Source organism: Anser cygnoides, chromosome 22 (assembly GCF_040182565.1).
Source record: "Anser cygnoides isolate HZ-2024a breed goose chromosome 22, Taihu_goose_T2T_genome, whole genome shotgun sequence".
Classification (NCBI taxonomy): Eukaryota; Metazoa; Chordata; class Aves; order Anseriformes; family Anatidae; genus Anser; species Anser cygnoides.
In genome coordinates this window covers 4,310,823-4,330,330 of record NC_089894.1, presented here as the reverse complement: position 1 = coordinate 4,330,330, position 19,508 = coordinate 4,310,823, and the positions used below count along the sequence as shown (strand labels likewise).

At 52.9% G+C, this 19,508-nt stretch overlaps 2 protein-coding genes and 1 pseudogene across 2 annotated transcripts; 2 read left to right on the top strand and 1 right to left on the bottom strand.

Moving 5' to 3' along the window:
- Positions 1-1,066: 1,066 nt before the first annotated feature.
- LOC136786772 (feather keratin Cos2-3-like) lies at positions 1,067-1,908 on the top strand (annotated as a pseudogene).
- On the bottom strand, positions 1,854-6,279 carry LOC136786775 (uncharacterized). The gene is made up of 3 exons (XM_066981622.1): positions 5,860-6,279; positions 2,888-5,412; positions 1,854-2,296 (listed from the first exon to the last, which is right to left on the bottom strand). The coding sequence occupies exons 1-2, from the start codon at positions 5,909-5,911 to the stop codon at positions 4,733-4,735; spliced, it is 732 nt and encodes a 243-aa protein (XP_066837723.1). The 5' UTR covers positions 5,912-6,279; the 3' UTR covers positions 1,854-2,296; positions 2,888-4,732.
- Positions 6,280-15,956: 9,677 nt separating this feature from the next.
- Positions 15,957-16,857, top strand: LOC136786807 (feather keratin Cos1-1/Cos1-3/Cos2-1). Its single transcript, XM_066981701.1, has 2 exons — positions 15,957-16,070; positions 16,446-16,857. The coding sequence occupies exons 1-2, from the start codon at positions 15,972-15,974 to the stop codon at positions 16,779-16,781; spliced, it is 435 nt and encodes a 144-aa protein (XP_066837802.1). The 5' UTR covers positions 15,957-15,971; the 3' UTR covers positions 16,782-16,857.
- The last annotated feature ends 2,651 nt before the right edge of the window (positions 16,858-19,508 follow it).

Here is a 19,508-nt window from a genome sequence, read left to right as displayed (position 1 = left end):
GGCTGGATGGGAATCTGTGCCCTCTGCGATGCATTTCTGAGACAATGCTGGCAGGCCGTTATAGACAGGTGTGAGGAGATGGGCCTGGCTCCGGCACTGACTCCCAGGAGGACCTGGCAGTGTCCAGGGGTGGAAATCCCTCATGATAAAGGGGAAACAAGGACACACGCATGTGCTCATCTATACCTGCATGGAGTCATGCACAAATCTGTGCACCCACGTGCGTTCACACTAAGCAATCTGCACACAAGTTTTCACAAGACAAGAGCAGATGTGTGAACACAAGCAAGCAGGCCCTCAGGTGAGTGCACAAGGTGAGCCTGTGAGGAGAGGTGCTATATTCTGGAATGGTGGAATTGAGGATCCTGAGCACAGCGAGGAGGAAGCACAACAGACTTGATGCCCTGGACTTCTGGAGAGCAGACTTTGGCCTGCTCAGACATCTGCTTGGAAGTGTACCATGATACAAAGCCCTGACGGGGAGATGGGCCCAAGAAGGCTGGTTAATATTCAAGGATCACCTCCTCCAAGCTCAGGAGCGATGCATCCCAACAAAGACAGAGTCAGGCAAAATGCCAGGAGACCTGCGTGGATGAACATGGAGCAACTGGCTAAACTCAAACATGACAGAGAAGGCCATAGAGGGTGGGAGCAAGGACAGGTAACATGGAAACAACACAGAGACATTGTCTGATGAGTAAGTTAGGAGAGCTAAATCTGCTCTAATTAGATTAGAGAGCTTATCTCTGCTCTGCTTCACTGAGACCCCACCTGGAGTGCTGTGTTCAGCTTTGGGGCCCCCAGCATGAGAAAGATATAGACCTGTTAGAGTGGGTCCAGAGGAGAGCCATGAAGATGATCAGAGGGGACCCGTCCAGCACTTCCGGTGAGTCTTCTGCCCTCACTGATGCATTCCTGCCCTAGAAATCCTTGGACATTTCATCCCAGCACTTTAAAGAAACCATTGCTGTGGAATGGCCATGGCCTGGATCTGGAAATGAAAAGGCAGCAGTGCAGGAAACCAACACACAGACCATAACATCTGTTGGAACGGTTTGCATTCAAGATGAGCTTGTCAGAAAATTGTTACCTCTGCCAAGGGTGCCCCTGGGCCTGCGGCAATGAAGTACCAGTATAAAAGGCAGCCCAGCTCCGTGCTCTCTCATCCAATTCTCTCGCCTCATCCTCCTTGGGAACCAGGTGTGTCTGAAGCCCTCTCTCCTCCTCTTCTGAACTAGAAGGGATCTTGCATCAATAGACATCACATCTGATGGTGGTTCAGTGCTATGCTGGGTCTTGGAGTTCTTTGCCATGGGAGAGGGGTGGAGGGAGACATTCTGTGTAGAGAGAGGCTGGGACATGGTGCTGAGGCAGCTTTTTGGATTACGCGCTACGGGATTGTCTCATTGGTTCAGGCTGCTCTTTGAAGGGCCCTGTCAGGACAAAGCGATGAAGACCATGAGCCTCCTGGCAGAGCCTCCACATCCACCCTCAGCAGTCGTCTTGGCTCCTTTGTTTTGGGTAACAGGGCTGCTCCTCACCTACCCACGCGCTCTGCTTCCTCTCTGCCCTCTCTCCCAGGTGCATCTCTAGCCCCCAGACATGTCCTGCTACAACCAGTGCCTGCCATGCCGGCCCTGTGGCCCGACCCCGCTGGCCAGCAGCTGCAATGAGCCCTGTGTCAGGCAGTGCCAGAACTCCACCGTCGTCATTGAGCCCTCTCCTGTGGTGGTGACCCTGCCTGGACCCATCCTCAGCTCCTTCCCGCAGAACACCGTTGTGGGATCCTCCACCTCTGCTGCCGTTGGCAGCATCCTCAGCTGTGACGGAGTCCCCATCACCTCTGGCTGCTGTGACCTCTCGGGCATTTCCAGCCGCTACTGTGGCAGAAGGTGCCTGCCCTGCTAAAGCCACTGGCCATGGCCCTGGGGTTCCAGCACGACCATGGTGCTGGACAATAGAAGGAGGAATCTTCAGGCCATTGCTTGCAGAATGACTGACTTTCCTCACCTCCTCTGGCAGACATTGGCAGGAGCCAGACCAGAGGCTACCCCGAGATTTCTCAAAACATGCCCCATGTCTCTCTTTCCATCCCTCCACCTACCTTCTTCTCTCCCTTTTCTTTGTGTTCTTCTTCTCCCATGGGCTGTGGGGCTCCTCAGAGACCGCCCTCCCACTGCGGTAACAGCAGACACATGCCCTGCATGATCTGCGCCATGGGCAAGGGACGTTGTCTCTCGGTAGGCCCTGGTGATCCCTGCACTGAGGGGCCTCTGCTCAGAGTGACCTGCTTTTCCTCTTGTTGTGGTTTAACCCAGCTGGCAGCTAAACACCACACAGCCGTTCGCTCACCCTCCCCCCTCCCTCTCTGGGATGGGGGAGAGAAACGGGAAAGTGAAGCCTGTGAGTTGAGATAAAGACAGTTTATTAAGACAGGAAAATAATAATAACAATAATAATAATAATAATAGTGATAATGGTAATAGTATTAACAATAATAATGTGTAAGAAAACAAGTGATGCACAATGCAATTGCTCACCACTCGCTGACCGATGCCCAGCCTATTCCCAAGCAGCCGGCCCCCCCACCCCGGCCAGCCACCCCTATATATTGTTTAGCATGACACCAGATGGTATGGAATACCCCTTTGGCCAGTTTGGGTCAGCTGTCCTGGGTCTGTCCCCTCCCAGCTCCTGCTGCACCCCCAGCCTGCTCGCTGGCAGGACAGAGCGAGAAGCCGAAAAGTCCTTGGCCTGGTGTAAACACTGTTCTGCAACAATTAAAACATCAGCATGTTATCAGCGCTCTTCTCATCCTAATCCAAAACATAGCACCCTACCAGCTACTATGAGCTACTTAACTCTGTCCTAACTGGAACCAGGACACCTCTGTACACTCATTAAAGATTTCTGCATCCCAGCCTTGGCTGTAGATGTTATTTTCCCTCCGTGTATGCCCTCCTGAGCTGCCAGGGAGAATGGTTTTGCCCTTGCTGGGTACAAGATGGGTGTTTAAGGAGCCTCTTCCCTACTCCCAGAAGAATGGGAGGTTGCGACACGCTGCAGAGAGTCCTCTCTTGGGCACTGCCCCTTGCAGCTGAAGAAGACGTCCCTGGCTTTCACAGAGCAAGGGGCAATCTACCCTTGCCTTGCAGCGTCTCTGCCCACAGCTCCCCCTGTCCTGCAAACAGAGAGCACAACCTCTGCTGTCCTCACGGGAAAAGCTACGAGTCTGTGGGAGGCTGTGGAGGCTGGGCACCCTGCAGGCTCTTAGGAACGGGCTTCCTCTTGCTCAGGATAGTGCTGTGCTGGGTAAGCAGGTGGGGACAGAAGATGGATGACAGATGTGGGGAATGGGTGGAATAAGTGCAGGGATGCCCCACCGCTTCTACTCCACCTTCATCTCCCCTCTTTTGCCCCACCTCGGGGCTATGGCCAGCACACATGGGCATGTGCGGCAGGAACATGTGTCCCATGAGGCCCAACTGCCCCCAGCACAGCACTTGGCAGGGCCCAGGTGGTGGCACACATGCAGGGCTGACCCCCTTCACAAGTCAGCATTGGTGTTAGCCGTAATGGACCATACACGGCAATCTCCAGTCCCTGAGGACCCTGCACCCCCATGGGCTGGGTCAGTGCAAAGACAACAAGCAGTCTGCATACCGCCACGCTGCTCTGTGCTGCCCACTTGCCCCCAACCATGCAGCAGCTTTCCTCAGGCCCAGGACCTGCACTCACAGGGACTTCCTCACATTCCTTTCCACTTTTCCTGACCGTTTGGTTTGCTCCTGCTCAAGCAAGAGGTTGTTTCTCTGTTTCTTCTTTCCGTTATGTAGAGGCTATCTTCAGGATGTTTGCAGCGCTCTGGTGCCCAGCTGCACTTCAAGGATGCCCATTGTTTCCAGGCCCAGTTCGACTGCTGGCAGACATTTTTCCTGTCAGTGCTTTGCAGCCCCCTGATGTCTGCAGTTTCTCATTAGAGCCTGGTTACCTCTGTAACAGCTCCCATCAGCAGGGCACCCTGTCCCTGCTCGATTACAGAGCTGTTTCCTTAGAGATCCACGTATGGCCCTGCTTGGTACAGCCTTGTCATGTCCAGAAGGAATCAACCATGCAGGCAAGAGAGAAGAGCCAAAGGTGTGCTGGGGTAATCCCGTTTGTTGGGATGGCCCATTGCCCTGGAAGGGCTTGGCCTGTGTTGCAACTCAATACAGGACTGGTAGATCCTGGAGACATTGGTTTCTTAATTGCCCTACTGTTTATTGCCTACCTTCAATGCCCCAGGAGACAGTATGTCAACCTTGGGTGAAGTTCTGGGCACGTGTCATTGGCAAATGGATAAAACTGTGGGTGGGATCTGCTTCTGTGTTTGCACGAGGCAGCTTAGCTTGGATGAGACACCCACTAAGCTGAGCAGTCCCCTTTGCTGTGAAATCCCTCATGTGGAGCTGCCCCTTTGCCTTCAGGAGAACCAGCCTGACGTGGGCTGGATGGGAATCTGTGCCCCCTGTGATGCATTTCTGAGACAATGCTGGCAGGCCTTTACAGACAGGTGTGAGGAGATGGGCCTGGCTCCGGCACTGACTCCCAGGAGGACCTGGCAGTGTCCAGGGGTGGAAATCCCTCACTGACAGGCACTATCAGGAGCCTCACAGCAGTCTGCTTCTCCTATACATCCCAAAGTGGTCGATGGACAGCCACGCTGAGGCACTCCAAACACTGTTACCTTGAATTAAACCAAGGACCCAAACTGTCCTGATACAGTCCTTGCTGGGGCCTGAAGTTGGCAGTACCAGAGGGTGATTGTTGCAGCGTGAGGAAAAGGAGGGCTCAGGAGAAAGGAGCTGTGTTTCAGTGCCTCTTCCCTGGACACATCTCTGCCAGGCTGGTGCCATCTCCGTTCAGCTGCACCCAGGCTCCAGACCCTTTCAGCAGAACTGGAGTGCCTTGGAGGGGCCGGGCTGGCGGGGGAACCCCCGGGGCTGCGGGGCGAGGTGGTCCCGGCGGGCGGAGCGGCAGCGCCCCCTGGGGGCTGTGCCCCTGCCTCGCCCCCGCCACACACGCCCGGCCCCGCCCGCCACGGTTCCTGCCCGGCCGCAGCCCCGGCTCCTCTCCCCGTGGCTCTCAGGGCGCAGTAATACACCGCCGCGTCCCGAAGCCGGGGCTGGGCGAGCCACAGGGCGCTGGACCGGCGGTCTGCTGCCACCCACAGCCACCCCTCCGGGTCTGACACTGGTCTGGAGTCTTTGCGACTGCTCACGAGCAATGCGGGGCCTCGGCCCGGGAGATGACGGTACCAGTGGATGAAGTCGCTGGTTTGGATGTTGGGGTGTGAGCAGGTGATGTTGATGCCGGTGCCATCCCTGGTCTCTGCCCGTGGCTCCTGCTGCACCTGGGCTCTGCCTGCAGCCACTGCCAGGAAGAAAAGGAGGAGAAAAGTCAGAAAATGGCTTTTTTTTGCACTGAAAGTATCACGCAAGGGGAGAGGAGAGAAGAAAACGGTTGACAGCTGATGGGGGCATTTTCTCAGAAGAAAGCACACAAAGGCATTTCTCCGGGAATGGTTATTTGGGGACCAGGTCGGAGCAGGGCTGTTTGGAAGGAGGGTCCGAGCCGAGCCAGGAGGAGAAGGGAAGCAGGCAGGAACGAGTGGGGGTGTGCCGAAAGGAGAGGAGGAAGGCAGGGAGCAAGGCAAGGTGGGAGGGAACGGCCGGCTGAGCTCGCTGGAGGCAGACGGGACGGCTGCAGAGGGAGGACAGAGGGGAGCGAGGTCCGTGAGAAGCCGGCGGGCCAGCAGCGAGGGCAGCCCCGGCCCCCCGCAGCCCCCGTCCCGGCCCCGCCGCCGGCAGCCCCGCGCACCCAGGAGCACCGCGGCCAGCCCCGCCAGCCCTGCGGCCCGGCCCTGCCGCATCCCGCCGCTCCGCCGCCCGCGCCGCGCTGCCCCCGCCAGCCCCGGCTCTGCTCCGCCCGCGGCGCCTCCTCCCCGCCGCCGCCGCCCGGCGCCGCCAGCTCCGCCCCGGGGCCGCTCGGGGGCTGGCCCGGGCTGCGAGTGCTGGGCGCCTGGGGGCGGGCAGGGCTTGGGCTGCTGCCAGCGGGGCTCTGCCCGTCCTGCAGCCCAGCCCGGGACGCGGAGGCGAGTGCGGGGAAAGGCTGAGGCAGCTCCTTCGGCACGGGAGAGGAGAGGGGATAGGAGAGGGAGTGGGAGACTTGGTGCATGGAGCAGGGCATCACAGCCCTGGGGAAGATGGACACCACTTTGTTGAGGGAGACATTGGCAATGGATTGGGTTTAGAGGAGGAAATGTAGCCCCCGGCATGATACAAGTGCAGCCAAGTGAGAGTGAGCAGAGAGTGTCTTGTGTCTCCTCAGATGTCTACATTGAGAAGGAGACCAGGAACACCCTGCAGGAGCTCAAGGAGGACAGGAAAACTGGTGGTGCTGTTGTAGTCAAGCAGCACAGCAGTCCAGAAGCTCTCTGCAGAAGCCAGCTGCATGAGAGATAGCGAATCCCAGAAGAAGCTGTGATTGTGTAGGGCCAGAGCAGGGCAAACGAAGGGTGAGCGCCACTTGTGCCAATGAGGGGAGCAGGAGCTCAGACCACAGGCCTCCCACCAGACTGGAGTACTGCAGTGGGTGGCAGATGCACTCAGCTTGGTCATAGGTCATGAGTGCGAAGAGGACATCCCAGTTTAGGCCCACTAGTGGAGGCAGAGGAGCGAGAGCACACAGCTGGAAAAGTAAATTGTCCTATCTACAGAGAAAGCATCTAAAAGAATAAGAGGCATCCTGACCAAGACGTGTGTCCTGGTTCCAGTTAGGACAGAGTTAATTTTCCTCCTAGTAGGTGGTAGGGTGCTATGTTTTGGATTAGGATGAGAAGAGTGCTGATAACATGCTGATGTTTTAATTGTTGCAGAACAGTGTTTACACCAGGCCAAGGGCTTTTCGTCTTCTCGCTCTGTCCTGCCAGCGAGCAGGCTAGGGGTGCAGCAGGAGCTGGGAGGGGACAGACCCAGGACAGCTGACCCAAACTGGCCAAAGGGGTATTCCATACCATCTGACGTCATGCTAAACAATATATAGGGGTGGCTAGCCGGGGTGGGGGGGACGGCTGCTCGGGGATAGGCTGGGCATCGGTCAACGGGTCGTGAGCAATTGCATTGTGCATCACTTGTTTCGTACACATTACTATTATTAATACTATTATCATTATTATTATTATTGTTATTATTATTTCTCTGTCTTAATAAACTGTCTTTATCACAACTCACAGGCTTCACTTTCCCGTTTCTCTCCCCCATCCCAGAGAGGGAGGGGGAGGGGGAGGGAACGGCTGTGTGGTGTTTAGCTGCTGGCCGGGTTAAACCACAACAGTCCTTTTGGCGCCCAATGTGGGGCTCGAAGGGTTGAGATAACGACAGATTTGACCAGAGTGTGTTAAACTAAAATTGGTATAAGTATTGGACCTGCTTAATAGTTGCTAGTCACAATGTTGATTGCCTTAATCTCGTCTGCTGTGCCTGTTTCCCAAATTGAGTTTTATAGCACATTACTTTCTGTATGTGCTCCCTGTCGTGCTGTTTATCCTTTCCGGGCCCTGGTTTAAGATTGTTATGGTACTGTGCGGTGTAACAATGGCTTATGAAATGATGAGATTTCTGGCCATGACTCTAACCTGGTATTTGTACTCAGCACTGTCGTCGACTCTATACTTTGGAAACCATATCTCGGAAACTATCAGCAATTACACCTATTGCCTTTTTTTCATCAGGGAGCCAATCTGTGGAGGGGACAGGGGAAGACATTTTTCCCTACCTGTTCACTCTCCCTTTCTCCTTCACCACCCTCTTATCCTCTGAGCTAGTTACGGTGGTTCTCCAAGATGTTGAATATCCTTGGGATACTCAGACCAGCATGTTCTTGTTATGTCTCCTGAATGCGCTTCAGGTTTTGTTTAAGGTTAAACAATTACTTAGGAATCTCATCCAGAGATCTGTCTTGAGGTGGGATAGTTGCGAGTGGCAGGGAGTGTGGGAGGATATGGGCAGGTTTCTAGAGCAGTGGTCACCTCCAGTGTTTTGGACATTCACCCCTGAACAACTGCAAAATCCTAAAAAGCTTGCAGAATGCTTGAAAAAAAGGTGTCATGACTCTGGCAGTTCCAAAGTGACACAAATCACTGTAGCGTGCTGGGGTCTGGCTTGTGCCTATCGAGCTGCAATTGATGCTACTATCAACCTAGCTACAGACCCTGCAGCCACTCCAGCTCCCGCAGCCGCTCCAGCTCCTGCAGCTGCTCCAGTTCCAGCTCCCGCAGCCACTCCAGCCCCTGCAGCAGCTCCAGCTCCAGCAGCTGCTCCCACTCCTGTGGCTGGGTCAGAGAAGCGAGCTGTAGCAGTGCAAGTTGCCCCTGCAGAGGGTATTCCAAGCCCTGTGGCAGACCCTGTGGCTGGGTCAGAGAAGCGAGCTATAGCAGTGCAAGTTGCCCCTGCAGAGGGTATTCCAAGCCCTGTGGCAGACCCTGTGGCTGGGTCAGAGAAACGAGCTGTAGCAGTGCAAGTTGCCTCTGTAGACATGGTGAAAAAATGGTATAGAGACTCAGGTCGTTTAGAACGCAGACAGTCTTCTGCTAGGTCTGGGTATAGAGAAGACGAGGCTGGGCCATCAAATGTGCAGGAGGATGAAGATGAGGATGAGGATGTCGAAAAATCAACAGTAACTACCCGGACTCTATACCAGCGTGAGCTACGAGATGTGCAAAAAGATTTTGGTCGCTGTATAGGTGAGCAGCTTGTCACCTGGCTGCTCCGGTGCTGGGACACCAGAGCCAATTGTGTGGAATTAGAGGGCAGGGAGGCCAGGCAGCTGGGATCCCTTGCTAGGGACGCAGGCATTGACAAAGCAATTGGAGATGGAGCACGATCTCACAGCCTCTGGAGGCGTCTTCTGTCAGCTGTGAAGGAAAGGTATCCCTTCAAGGAGGAACTTGTATGTCTACCAGGCAAGTGGACCACCATGGAGAAGGGAATTCAGTACCTGAGGGAATTGGCCGTACGGAAAGTAATTTATAAGGACCTAGACGACGCACAAACATCCACAGATCCAGATGAAGTCCAGTGTACACGACCCATGTGGCGGAAGTTTGTACGGAGTGCACCATCATCATATGCCAGCTCATTGGCAATAATAACCTGGAAAGGGAATGAGGGACCCACAGTGGATGAAGTGGCTAAACAATTCCGGCAGTACAAAGAAAGTCTCTCCTCTTCCCTACAGGCCTACGTCTCGGCTGTGGAAAAACTCTCTGAAGAGTTCCACCAACTTAAAGAGAATTTATCTTCCCCTCCACCTGAACGAACCAGTGTCCACCAGCTAAAAGAGAACACTTTGGAGAAACTTTCTGAAGAGGTCCACCAACTTAAAGAGAGTTTATTTTCCTCCCCACCTGTACAAACCAGTGTCTCAGCTGTTAGGGGTAAATGTTCGTCTGTGCAAGGAAGACAATATGGTGGGCACACACCCTGCGCCACCCTGTGGTTTTACCTACGTGACCATGGAGAGGACATGAGAAAATGGGATGGAAAATCTACTGCGACCCTAGAGGCACAGGTACGTGATTTGCAAAAGAAAACAATTGGGAAAAGGGGGTTCTCTGAAAAGTTTGCTGCTCCAACTTCCAGCAGGCAGTCCTTTAAACACAGAAACGAAGATTCTGACCAGGACTAGAGGGGCCCTGCCTCCAGCCAGGGGGAGGAAAGGGACAATCGAGTTTATTGGACTGTGTGGATTCGATGGCCTGGCACGTCAGATGCACAGAAGTATAAGGCTTTAGTAGACACCAGTGCACAATGTACGCTAATGCCATCAAGCTATAAAGGGCCAGAGCCCATCTGTATTTATGGTGTGACGGGGGGATCCCAGCAGTTAACTGTATTGGAGGCTGAAGTAAGTCTAACCGGTAATGAGTGGCAAAAGCACCGTATTGTGACTGGCCCAGATGCTCCGTGCATCCTTGGCATAGACTATCTTAGAAGAGGATATTTCAAGGACCCAAAAGGGTTCCGCTGGGCTTTTGGCATAGCTGCCTTAGAGACAGAGGACATTAAACAGTTGTCTACCTTTCCCGGTCTCTCAGAGGACCCTTCTGTTGTGGGGTTGCTGAGGGTTGAAGAACAGCAAGTGCCGATCGCTACCACAACTGTGCACCAGCGGCAATATTGCACCAACCGAGACTCCCTGATTCCCATCCATAAGCTAATTTGTCAACTGGAGAGCCAAGGAGTGATCAGCAAGACTCATTCACCTTTTAATAGTCCCATATGGCCAGTGCGAAAGTCTAATGGTGAGTGGAGACTAACAGTGGACTATCAAGGCCTGAACGAAGTCACGCCACCACCGAGTGCTGCAGTGCCGGACATGCTAGAACTCCAGTATGAACTGGAATCAAAGGCAGCCAAGTGGTATGCCACAATTGATATCGCTAATGCATTTTTCTCCATCCCTCTAGCAGCAGAGTGCAGGCCACAGTTTGCTTTCACTTGGAGGGGAGTCCAATATACTTGGAATTGGCTGCCCCAGGGGTGGAAACACAGCCCTACCATTTGCCATGGACTGATCCAGTCTGCGCTGGAGCAGGGGGAAGCTCCTGAACACCTGCAGTACATCGATGACATCATTGTGTGGGGTGACACTGCAGAGGAAGTTTTCGAGAAAGGGAAGAAAATAGTCCAAATCCTTCTGAAGGCCGGTTTTGCCATAAACCAAAATAAAGTTAAAGGACCTGCACGAGAGATCCAGTTTTTAGGAATAAAATGGCAAGATGGACGTCGTCAAATCCCAATGGATGTGATCAACAAAATAACAGCTATGTCTCCACCAACTAGCAAAAAAGAATCACAAACTTTCCTAGATGTCGTGGGGTTTTGGAGAATGCGTATTCCAAATTACAGTCTGATTGTAAACCCGCTCTACCAAGTAACCCGTAAGAAGAATGCTTTTGAATGGGGCCCTGAGCAACGACAAGCCTTTGGACAAATTAAGCAGGAAATAGTTCATGCAGTAGCCCTTGGGCCAGTCCGAACAGGACCAGATGTAAAGAATGTGCTCTACACCGCAGCCGGGGAGAATGGTCCCACCTGGAGCCTCTGGCAGAAAGAACCTGGGGAAACTCGAGGTCGACCCCTGGGGTTTTGGAGTCGGGGATACAGAGGATCTCAGGCCCACTATACTCCAACTGAAAAGGAGATATTGGCAGCATATGAAGGAGTTCGATCTGCTTTGGAAGTGGTTGGTACTGAAGCGCAGCTCCTCCTGGCAACCCGACTGCCGGTACTAGGCTGGATGTTCAAAGGAAGGGTCCCCTCTACACATCATGCAACTGATGCTACATGGAGCAAGTGGGTTGCACTGATTACTCAGCGGGCTCGAATAGGAAACCCCAGTCGTCCAGGAATCTTGGAAGTGATTATGGACTGGCCAGAAGGCAAATACTTTGGGATATCATCAGAGGAGGAGGTGGTCCGTGCTGAAGAAGCCCCACTGTACAACAAGCTACCAGAAAATGAGAAGAAATATGCCCTGTTCACTGATGGGTCCTGTTGTATTGTGGGAAAGCATCGGAGATGGAAAGCTGCTGTATGGAGTCCTACACGACGAGTTGCAGAAGCTGCTGAGGGAGAAGGTGAATCGAGTCAGTTTGCAGAAGTGAAAGCCATTCAGCTGGCTTTAGATATTGCTGAACGTGAAAAGTGGCCAGTTCTCTATCTCTATACTGATTCATGGATGGTAGCAAATGCCCTGTGGGGGTGGTTACAGCAATGGAAGCAGAACAACTGGCAGCGCAGGGGCAAACCCATCTGGGCTGCTGCATTGTGGCAAGATATTGCTGCCCGGGTAGAGAACCTGGTTGTAAGGGTACGCCATGTAGATGCTCATGTGCCCAAGAATCGGGCTACTGAAGAACATCGAAACAATCAGCAGGTGGATCAGGCTGCTAAGATTGAAGTGGCTCAGGTGAACCTGGACTGGCAACATAAATGTGAATTATTTATAGCCCGATGGGCCCATGACACCTCAGGCCATCAAGGTAGAGATGCAACATACAGATGGGCTCATAATCGAGGGGTGGACCTGACCATGGATACTATAGCACAGGTTATTCATGACTGTGAAACATGTGCTGCAATCAAGCAAGCCAAACGGTCAAAGCCTCTTTGGTATGGAGGACGATGGCTGAAATATAAATATGGAGAGGCCTGGCAGATTGATTACATCACACTTCCTCAAACCCGCAACGGCAAGCGCCACGTACTTACAATGGTGGAAGCAACCATCGGATGGCTGGAAACATATCCTGTGCCCCATGCCACCGCCCGGAACACTATCCTGGGCCTTGAAAAGCAAGTCCTATGGCGACATGGCACCCCAGAGAGGATTGAGTCAGACAATGGGACTCATTTCCGAAACAACCTTATAGACACTTGGGCCAAAGAACATGGTATTGAGTGGGTGTATTACATCCCCTATCATGCACCAGCCTCTGGGAAAGTTGAACGATACAATGGACTGTTAAAGACTACACTGAAAGCAATGGGTGCTGGGACATTCAAAAATTGGGATACACATTTGGCAAAGGCCACCTGGTAAGTCAATACCAGGGGATCTGCCAACCGAGCTGGACCTGCCCAATCAAACCTGTTACGCACTGTAGAAGGGGATAAAGTTCCTGTAGTGCACGTAAGAAACATGCTGGGTAAAACAGTCTGGGCTACTCCTGCCTCAGGAAAAGGCAAACCCATTCGTGGAATTGCTTTTACTCAGGGACCTGGATGCACTTGGTGGGTAATGCAAAAGAATGGGGAAGTCTGGTGTGTACCTCAAGGGGATTTAATACTGGGTGAGAATAGCTCATGAGTTGAATTGTAGTATGTTAATTATTATATAATACTGTATGTCATCACTACCATGATTGCTATATATCATAGATGAAAATGGTTATTAATTACAAGGTGTTGGAAAGAGTGTAGCCTGAGCATGACATAAATGGTATGGAATAAGGGGTGGATATCTGTCCTGGTTCCAGTTAGGACAGAGTTAATTTTCCTCCTAGTAGCTGGTAGGGTGCTATGTTTTGGATTAGGATGAGAAGAGCGCTGATAACATGCTGATGTTTTAATTGTTGCAGAGCAGTGTTTACACCAGGCCAAGGGCTTTTCGTCTTCTCACTCTGTCCTGCCAGCGAGCAGGCTAGGGGTGCAGCAGGAGCTGGGAGGGGACAGACCCAGGACAGCTGACCCAAACTGGCCAAAGGGGTATTCCATACCATCTGACGTCATGCTAAACAATATATAGGGGTGGCTAGCCGGGGTGGGGGGGACGGCTGCTCGGGGATAGGCTGGGCATCGGTCAACGGGTCGTGAGCAATTGCATTGTGCATCACTTGTTTCGTACACATTACTATTATTAATACTATTATCATTATTATTATTATTGTTATTATTATTTCTCTCTCTTAATAAACTGTCTTTATCACAACTCACAGGCTTCACTTTCCAGTTTCTCTCCCCCATCCCAGAGAGGGAGGGGGGAGGGTGAGTGAACGGCTGTGTGGTGTTTAGCTGCCGGCCGGGTTAAACCACAACAACGTGCCATATGTCAGTTAATGGGAGGTTTCCAAAGATAAACTACAGGGAAGGATGGAAGGGCTGGTTGGGCTCCACCATCATGAGTGTATTCCCAGTCTGGATCAAGAGGTAGATGGCTGAGTCCAGAATGAAGAGCAGTAGCTCTCAGCTCTCAGACAAACCCAGCAGAAACAAAAGAAACCACTCTGTAGACCTTCCCCTCACCCCTGTGGGAAGATACCAGGGGCAGGAGGAAGGAGGAAATGGAGTTGCTGCTCAGGACTCATGGTCTTCCACCACTCGATATCTTCTGGACAAACAACACAGCAGGGCCTCAGCAAGCCAGGATGTTCCTTCAGAGACAGGAGAAAGTGAGATCAGAACCCTGGAGTTCAGGAGAGCAGCATTAGCTTTCTTCACTGTGTGCACACATACCTGTCTGTGTGTGCCCAAATATACTTCAGTATGCATCCAGGAGTGTCTGTGAGTGCACCCATGAGTTCATGTATCTTTTTACATGAGCAGCAGTGTGCATGAGTGCTGTTCCCTCCACCCACTTTTGATGTCATGAATGATATCGGTATGTGATCAAGGGTCACAGTGGGAATTAATAGAAACAGTGATCTGTCAACAGCATCCCTCCAAGGCTGAGATGTGGTGACTGTGCATGTTGCCCCATGCTTCCTGAGCAGTCCGAATGAGAGGTCATCTGAGAAACCCTCCAGAGGATCACAGGCTGCACCTCCAGCACGCACGTAGTCCAACCCTGTGTTCAGAGCGGGTCTCATCAGATCACGTTGCTCAGGATCAAGTCCAGGCAAAGCCTGAACTCTTCCAAGGATGGAGCTCCCATAGCATCTCTGGCAATCTGCTCCAGGCCTTGACCGCCTTCAGGGTAAATAGGACCCATGTTCCTCTGGTTCAATGCCACTTCTGCCCAAGGTTTCAGCCCCTGCATGACTCAGCTCCAGGCCCATGAGTCACAGAAGTATGTGTGGCATTGGTTTCCCCATGGGGGACTCCTGTCCCACCCCAGACACCACTGACACCACACCAGCAGCAGATCTACGTAGGGCTGGGCCTGCTCGAAGAGGGCAGGATTTCTCAGCCTGTCTCCCTGTACATAAAGCTAACACCATCCTTTTGAACTCTCTAGCCATGGGGAGTGCAGCTGTGTCCTGGCCTGGAGAGGCAGGGAGGGGTGACTCCTCTGGGGACTTGGAGAGAGTCCTGATGCTGTGCCAGCACTGCTCCACTATAGACCCAATGTTGGTGTGATGGCAATGCTGTTCTAGCTCCAAGCACAGAGCACAGCATTCTAGGGGCTGCCGTGGGGAATGTTAACTCTGTCCCAGGCAGCCCCAGTACAGGCAAGTGCCCACAAGAGAGGAACATGTGCATGAACGTGACACAGTGTGCAGCAAAGATTCTGGACAGCATCTGGTCAAAGTACATGGTTTGATGTGGTAGAGAGGGGAGGTGGACTGGGAGCCTTGCAGAAGGCACTGGAGCCAGGGCTTCTGACAAGACAACGTCAGCTTTCTTGGGCCTTGCACTTAAGGCCTGAGAATCCCATTTGTTAGCCTGAGTAGCAGTGGTAAGGGAAAGTGCTGGAGTGCCCCTACTGATCACTGGTGGGTGTCATGACAGAAATAAGCTTGCATCATGTAAGGAGGAGGTGTATGATTTTATTTATTTTTTAAAACAATAAATGAAAGGCATGAAGTTATGGGAGTGAAGAAGGAATTCTCTATGGACAGGATCTGCACTGTGTGTCTTGGGAAAAACCACCCGGCTCTGTCCGATGCTGGTAGAAGGCAGGGTCACCTGCACATGAAAGGTTTACTTTCTGTCTACATTCATGTTCTTATTCCTTCTAACTAAAACAGACGTTGTCCTGTTGGGCCTTTCTTTTGGGATCCAGAAAGGGCCCTGCACAACCTCTCCCCTTATACAGACATCCCTGGGTCAGAGCAGGAGGAGGCAAAACAGGCCAGCAGGTTTTCCCTGAGGGCAGTGTCAGGAGGGGTAGGGTCACGGGCAGGAGCTGGGTCAGCTGTAGCCAAAAGGGCCCCAAAGAGCCCCTAGGGAGTCACCCAAGCTGACCTCATTTGCCTTTCCTGGACTCTTCCAGCACGTGAGCTGACTCTTCTGCCCACACTGACATGTGTTGCCTCGAAATACTTGGGCCTCCCTACCTGCCACTCAGAAGTTGCCTTCTTTGGGGAAAGGGCATAAAGCAGGAAATGAAAAGCAGAATCACAGGAAGGCAACACACATCCCGTATCATTAGGTGGGATGTTTTGCATGCACGAGTAGCTTGTCAGAAAGTAGTCGCTGCTTCAAGGGATGCCTCTGGACATGTGGCAGCTAAGGCCCACTATAAAAGCCAGCCCATCTCCGTGCTCTCTCATCCACTTCTCTGGCCTTCTTCTCCTTGGGAACAAGGTGAGTGTGAAGCCCCTTCTTGTCCCCCTCACTCTCGCATGGGAGGACTCAGTTCCATGGACCTTTCAGCTGCTCTCAGCTGTGTTCCACGCCAAATCTTGGGGCTGCTGGTTGTGGGAGAGTCAAGGGGTAGAAGGTTTGTCATGGAGGAAGACTGGGCCTTTAGTATGATGGCTCCTGGGCTGGAGCCTAGAGTGTAGCCAGGCTCTGGTGGTTCTTTTTGGGCTCTGGCAGGATGAGGCCAAGAAGCCCTGGCACATCCCTGCACAGCCTCCAGCTCACAGCACTGCCTGTGCCTTGGTTCCCTCAGGGTGTGGTGACAGGCTTTTCCTCATGCATGCCCATGTTCTGCTTCCTCCCTGCCCTCTCTCCCAGGTGCACCTCCTGCCCCCAGACATGTCCTGCTACGACCAGTGCCGGCCGTGCCTTCCATGCCAGCCCTGCGGCCCAACCCCGCTGGCCAGCAGCTGCAACGAGCCCTGCGTCAGGCAGTGCCAGAACTCCACCATCGTCATTGAGCCCTCTCCTGTGGTGGTGACCCTGCCTGGACCCATCCTCAGCTCCTTCCCACAGAACACCGTTGTGGGATCCTCCACCTCTGCTGCTGTTGGCAGCATCCTCAGCTGTGACGGAGTCCCCATCAACTCTGGCTGCTGTGACCTCTCCTGTATTACCAGCCGCTACTGTGGCAGCAGGTGCCGCCCCTGCTAAAGATGCCAGACAGTGCCCCAGACCAGGACCCCAGGAACTCAGAACATGCTGCTGGACAAAAATGGATAAAAGAACAAATTTGTGTTGTTGTATTAAGAGGACCTGACCATCTCTGGTTTGTCCTGTAAAGACAGACAGGAAGGGGCCAGCCTGGATTCTATGACAACATGGCCGAAGTATACCTATCCTGTTTTCCACACACTCTTTTTCTTTCTTTTCTTTCTTGCCCTCCTCTTTCCGTGAGGCCCCCACAAACCAGCCTGGAGTGACCTGCTAGACCCTCTCCCCTTGTGGGCCAGGTAGATTGATGCTCTGTTGCAAGTCTGCCATTGGAAAAGCCGAACAGATTTTTGTCTGCTCCTGCTGTGCTACGATCTCGGGGCCTCCTCTTGGAGTCACCTCATTTCCCTCCTGAGACTTGATAAACATTTGCAGCAACCCTGAGTGTGTCCCTGTGTGGTCTTTTCCTCTGCATACAGATGGCCAAGGGAGAAAACCATTCCTTAGTGGGGAATAGGTTGAGGGCACTGCCTTATGCCTCTAGGCACTGGAATGCAGGACATACTGCAGCAATTCATCTTTCAGGCACTGTCTGTTGAAGCTGAGGAAGACATCCCTTCTTCTTCCACAGCCAATGGACACCAGTCCTTGACTTGTGACGTCTCCGCCTAGACAAGTGCTGTTGACATTGGAGGCCCCAGCTCTTGGGGAAGAGTGTTCCTCTTGCTTTGGGTGGAGCTGTGCTGGGGATGGAGGCTCAGACAAAGATGATCCCAAAGGATTTCAGAAACCGGGAATGGTTAATTGTCTTGGGGATGGCCCTCTGTCTCTACTCCACTTTCACCTTTCCTCCACCACCTGGTCATCAGCATCATGTCCGGGCATGGAGAGCAGGTAGAGCTTCCCTGTGCATCCCCATCACCCTTCAACACAGCATCTGGCATGGCCCAGCTGTTGCCAAGATGTGTAGGGCTGAGGGGATCCACAAATTCGTACTGCTACCAGTCACATTAGGCCACACACTGGAGCCCCCAGTCCCTGTGAACCCAACTCCTTTTTTATGAAGACAGGGCAAGGACAGGGACTGAAGCCCAAACATGCCCTCATGGCTGCTTGGTCTTGCTTTCTTTTCCCCAAGCATGGATCAGCTTTCATCAAGCCCTGGAACTCAGAGGCCCCATAGGTGGCACAACCCCACCATGCTCCAGAAAAGACATTCTGTGGGTGCAGATATCCCACAGTCTCCGCTGAGACATAGCAGTGAGAATGGGACCTGAGTGTGCACTCAGCAGAATCTGTGTATGGGCCCTGAATGGCACAGGGCATGCACCGGCCCAACCACAGGGCACACACTGGGGGATCTTGTCTCAGGCATCAAGCTCCTCTGTCATTCCCAGAGCCATGAGGATGAAGTGGCCCTTGTGCTCCACGCAGCACCGCTGCTCCCCAAAACCAGGCCAGGGCCTTCCCACATCTGCACACACCTCGGGGCCCTGTGGTGTGGGGGTACTTTGCTTTCACACAGACTGTACATGCTGCCAGTGCCACGGGACCAAGATGGAGGATGGGGCTATTGCTCCATGGTGTGAGGGTGGGGGGACCTCTCCACAGGCCAGGTTCTCTGGGAGTCAGTGCTGGCTCAAGTGGCAGCAGAAGGGCAACAAGCATCAGAACCAAGACCACCAAAGCCCAGGATAACCACGGCTCCCAGCTCTGTACTGACCCCTCACCCGGGGCCTCTGCACAAGCTCAGGCCTAGCATAGCCCTGCCCCAGCTCTGCTGCATGTGTGCCTGTGCCTGGCCTCGCCTAATCTTTTCAGCCTGGCCTGGCCAGCCTCCGAGATGGTGCAGGTCCATCACTGGATGGAGCCTTTAGCCAGACCTCTCTGGGGTCTGGCCTTAGCCTGCGCCCCAGCCCCAGCTCTCACCCGGGGACCGAGACCTTCTACACATAACACATCTATTGCCTGGGTTAGAGCAATAATCAATAGGTGCTCCTGAGCCAGAATTATCTCCTGGCTAACACTGAAGTCTGAGACGGAGGAGCACACTCACAATTTGGAGATTCAACTTTGTCTTGGAAACGACAAAATCCTTCTAGAGAACAGGTCAACTCGTTGATTCCATCTTTCCTATTCCCAGCCTGCAGCATAAGTTACCTGAGGAGAACAAGAACAACATTTTAAAAAGACGTTGTCCACATAGCATCTCGTTGTCCCTGAAAACCATAGAATAACAGAACTCTAGGATATCCTAAGTTAGAACAGACAAACAAGGATCATCAAGTCCATCTCCTCTAGCTTCACGCAGGATTATCTGCAAATGAAACCACAGGTCTGAGAGTGTTGTCTGAATGCTTCTTGACTCCAAGCAGGCTTGTTTCTGTGACCACTTCCATGGGGAGCCTTTTCCAGTGCCCGAATTCACTTGCCATTCACTGCTTGGTAAAGAATATATATATTGACAGAAACATCCTCAGAGAATGGGAACTGTGATGGGGTATGAGGCACAAGCAGGAAATGTCTTGTGGTGAGTGAAAGACAAGAGAAAAGGGAACGTGTTTGGATACAGTCAAGGATCTTGCTCAGCATTATAGCCCCGCAGGCCAGGCTCAGAAGAGGCCCAGCACCAGAGCAGAAACGGACAATGGTGTTCCTGGTACCCCCTCCGCACCCATGCTCCTAAGGTGAGCAGGAAGCAGAGTTTCTTTCTCATGACTGAGGTGT

What these genes read in the sequence shown, in the direction of transcription:
- LOC136786775 (XM_066981622.1), bottom strand. Translation starts at nt 5,911, where the DNA reads ATGCGGCAGGGCCGGGCCGCAGGGCTGGCGGGGCTGGCCGCGGTGCTC. An exon ending in GCTGGCCGCGGTGCTCCTGG is followed by an intron (nt 5,413 to 5,859) that starts GTGCGCGGGGCT and finishes TCTTCCTGGCAG; the next exon opens with TGGCTGCAGGCAGAGCCCAG.
- LOC136786807 (XM_066981701.1), top strand. Translation starts at nt 15,972, where the DNA reads ATGCCTCTGGACATGTGGCAGCTAAGGCCCACTATAAAAGCCAGCCCA. An exon ending in TTCTTCTCCTTGGGAACAAG is followed by an intron (nt 16,071 to 16,445) that starts GTGAGTGTGAAG and finishes CCTCTCTCCCAG; the next exon opens with GTGCACCTCCTGCCCCCAGA.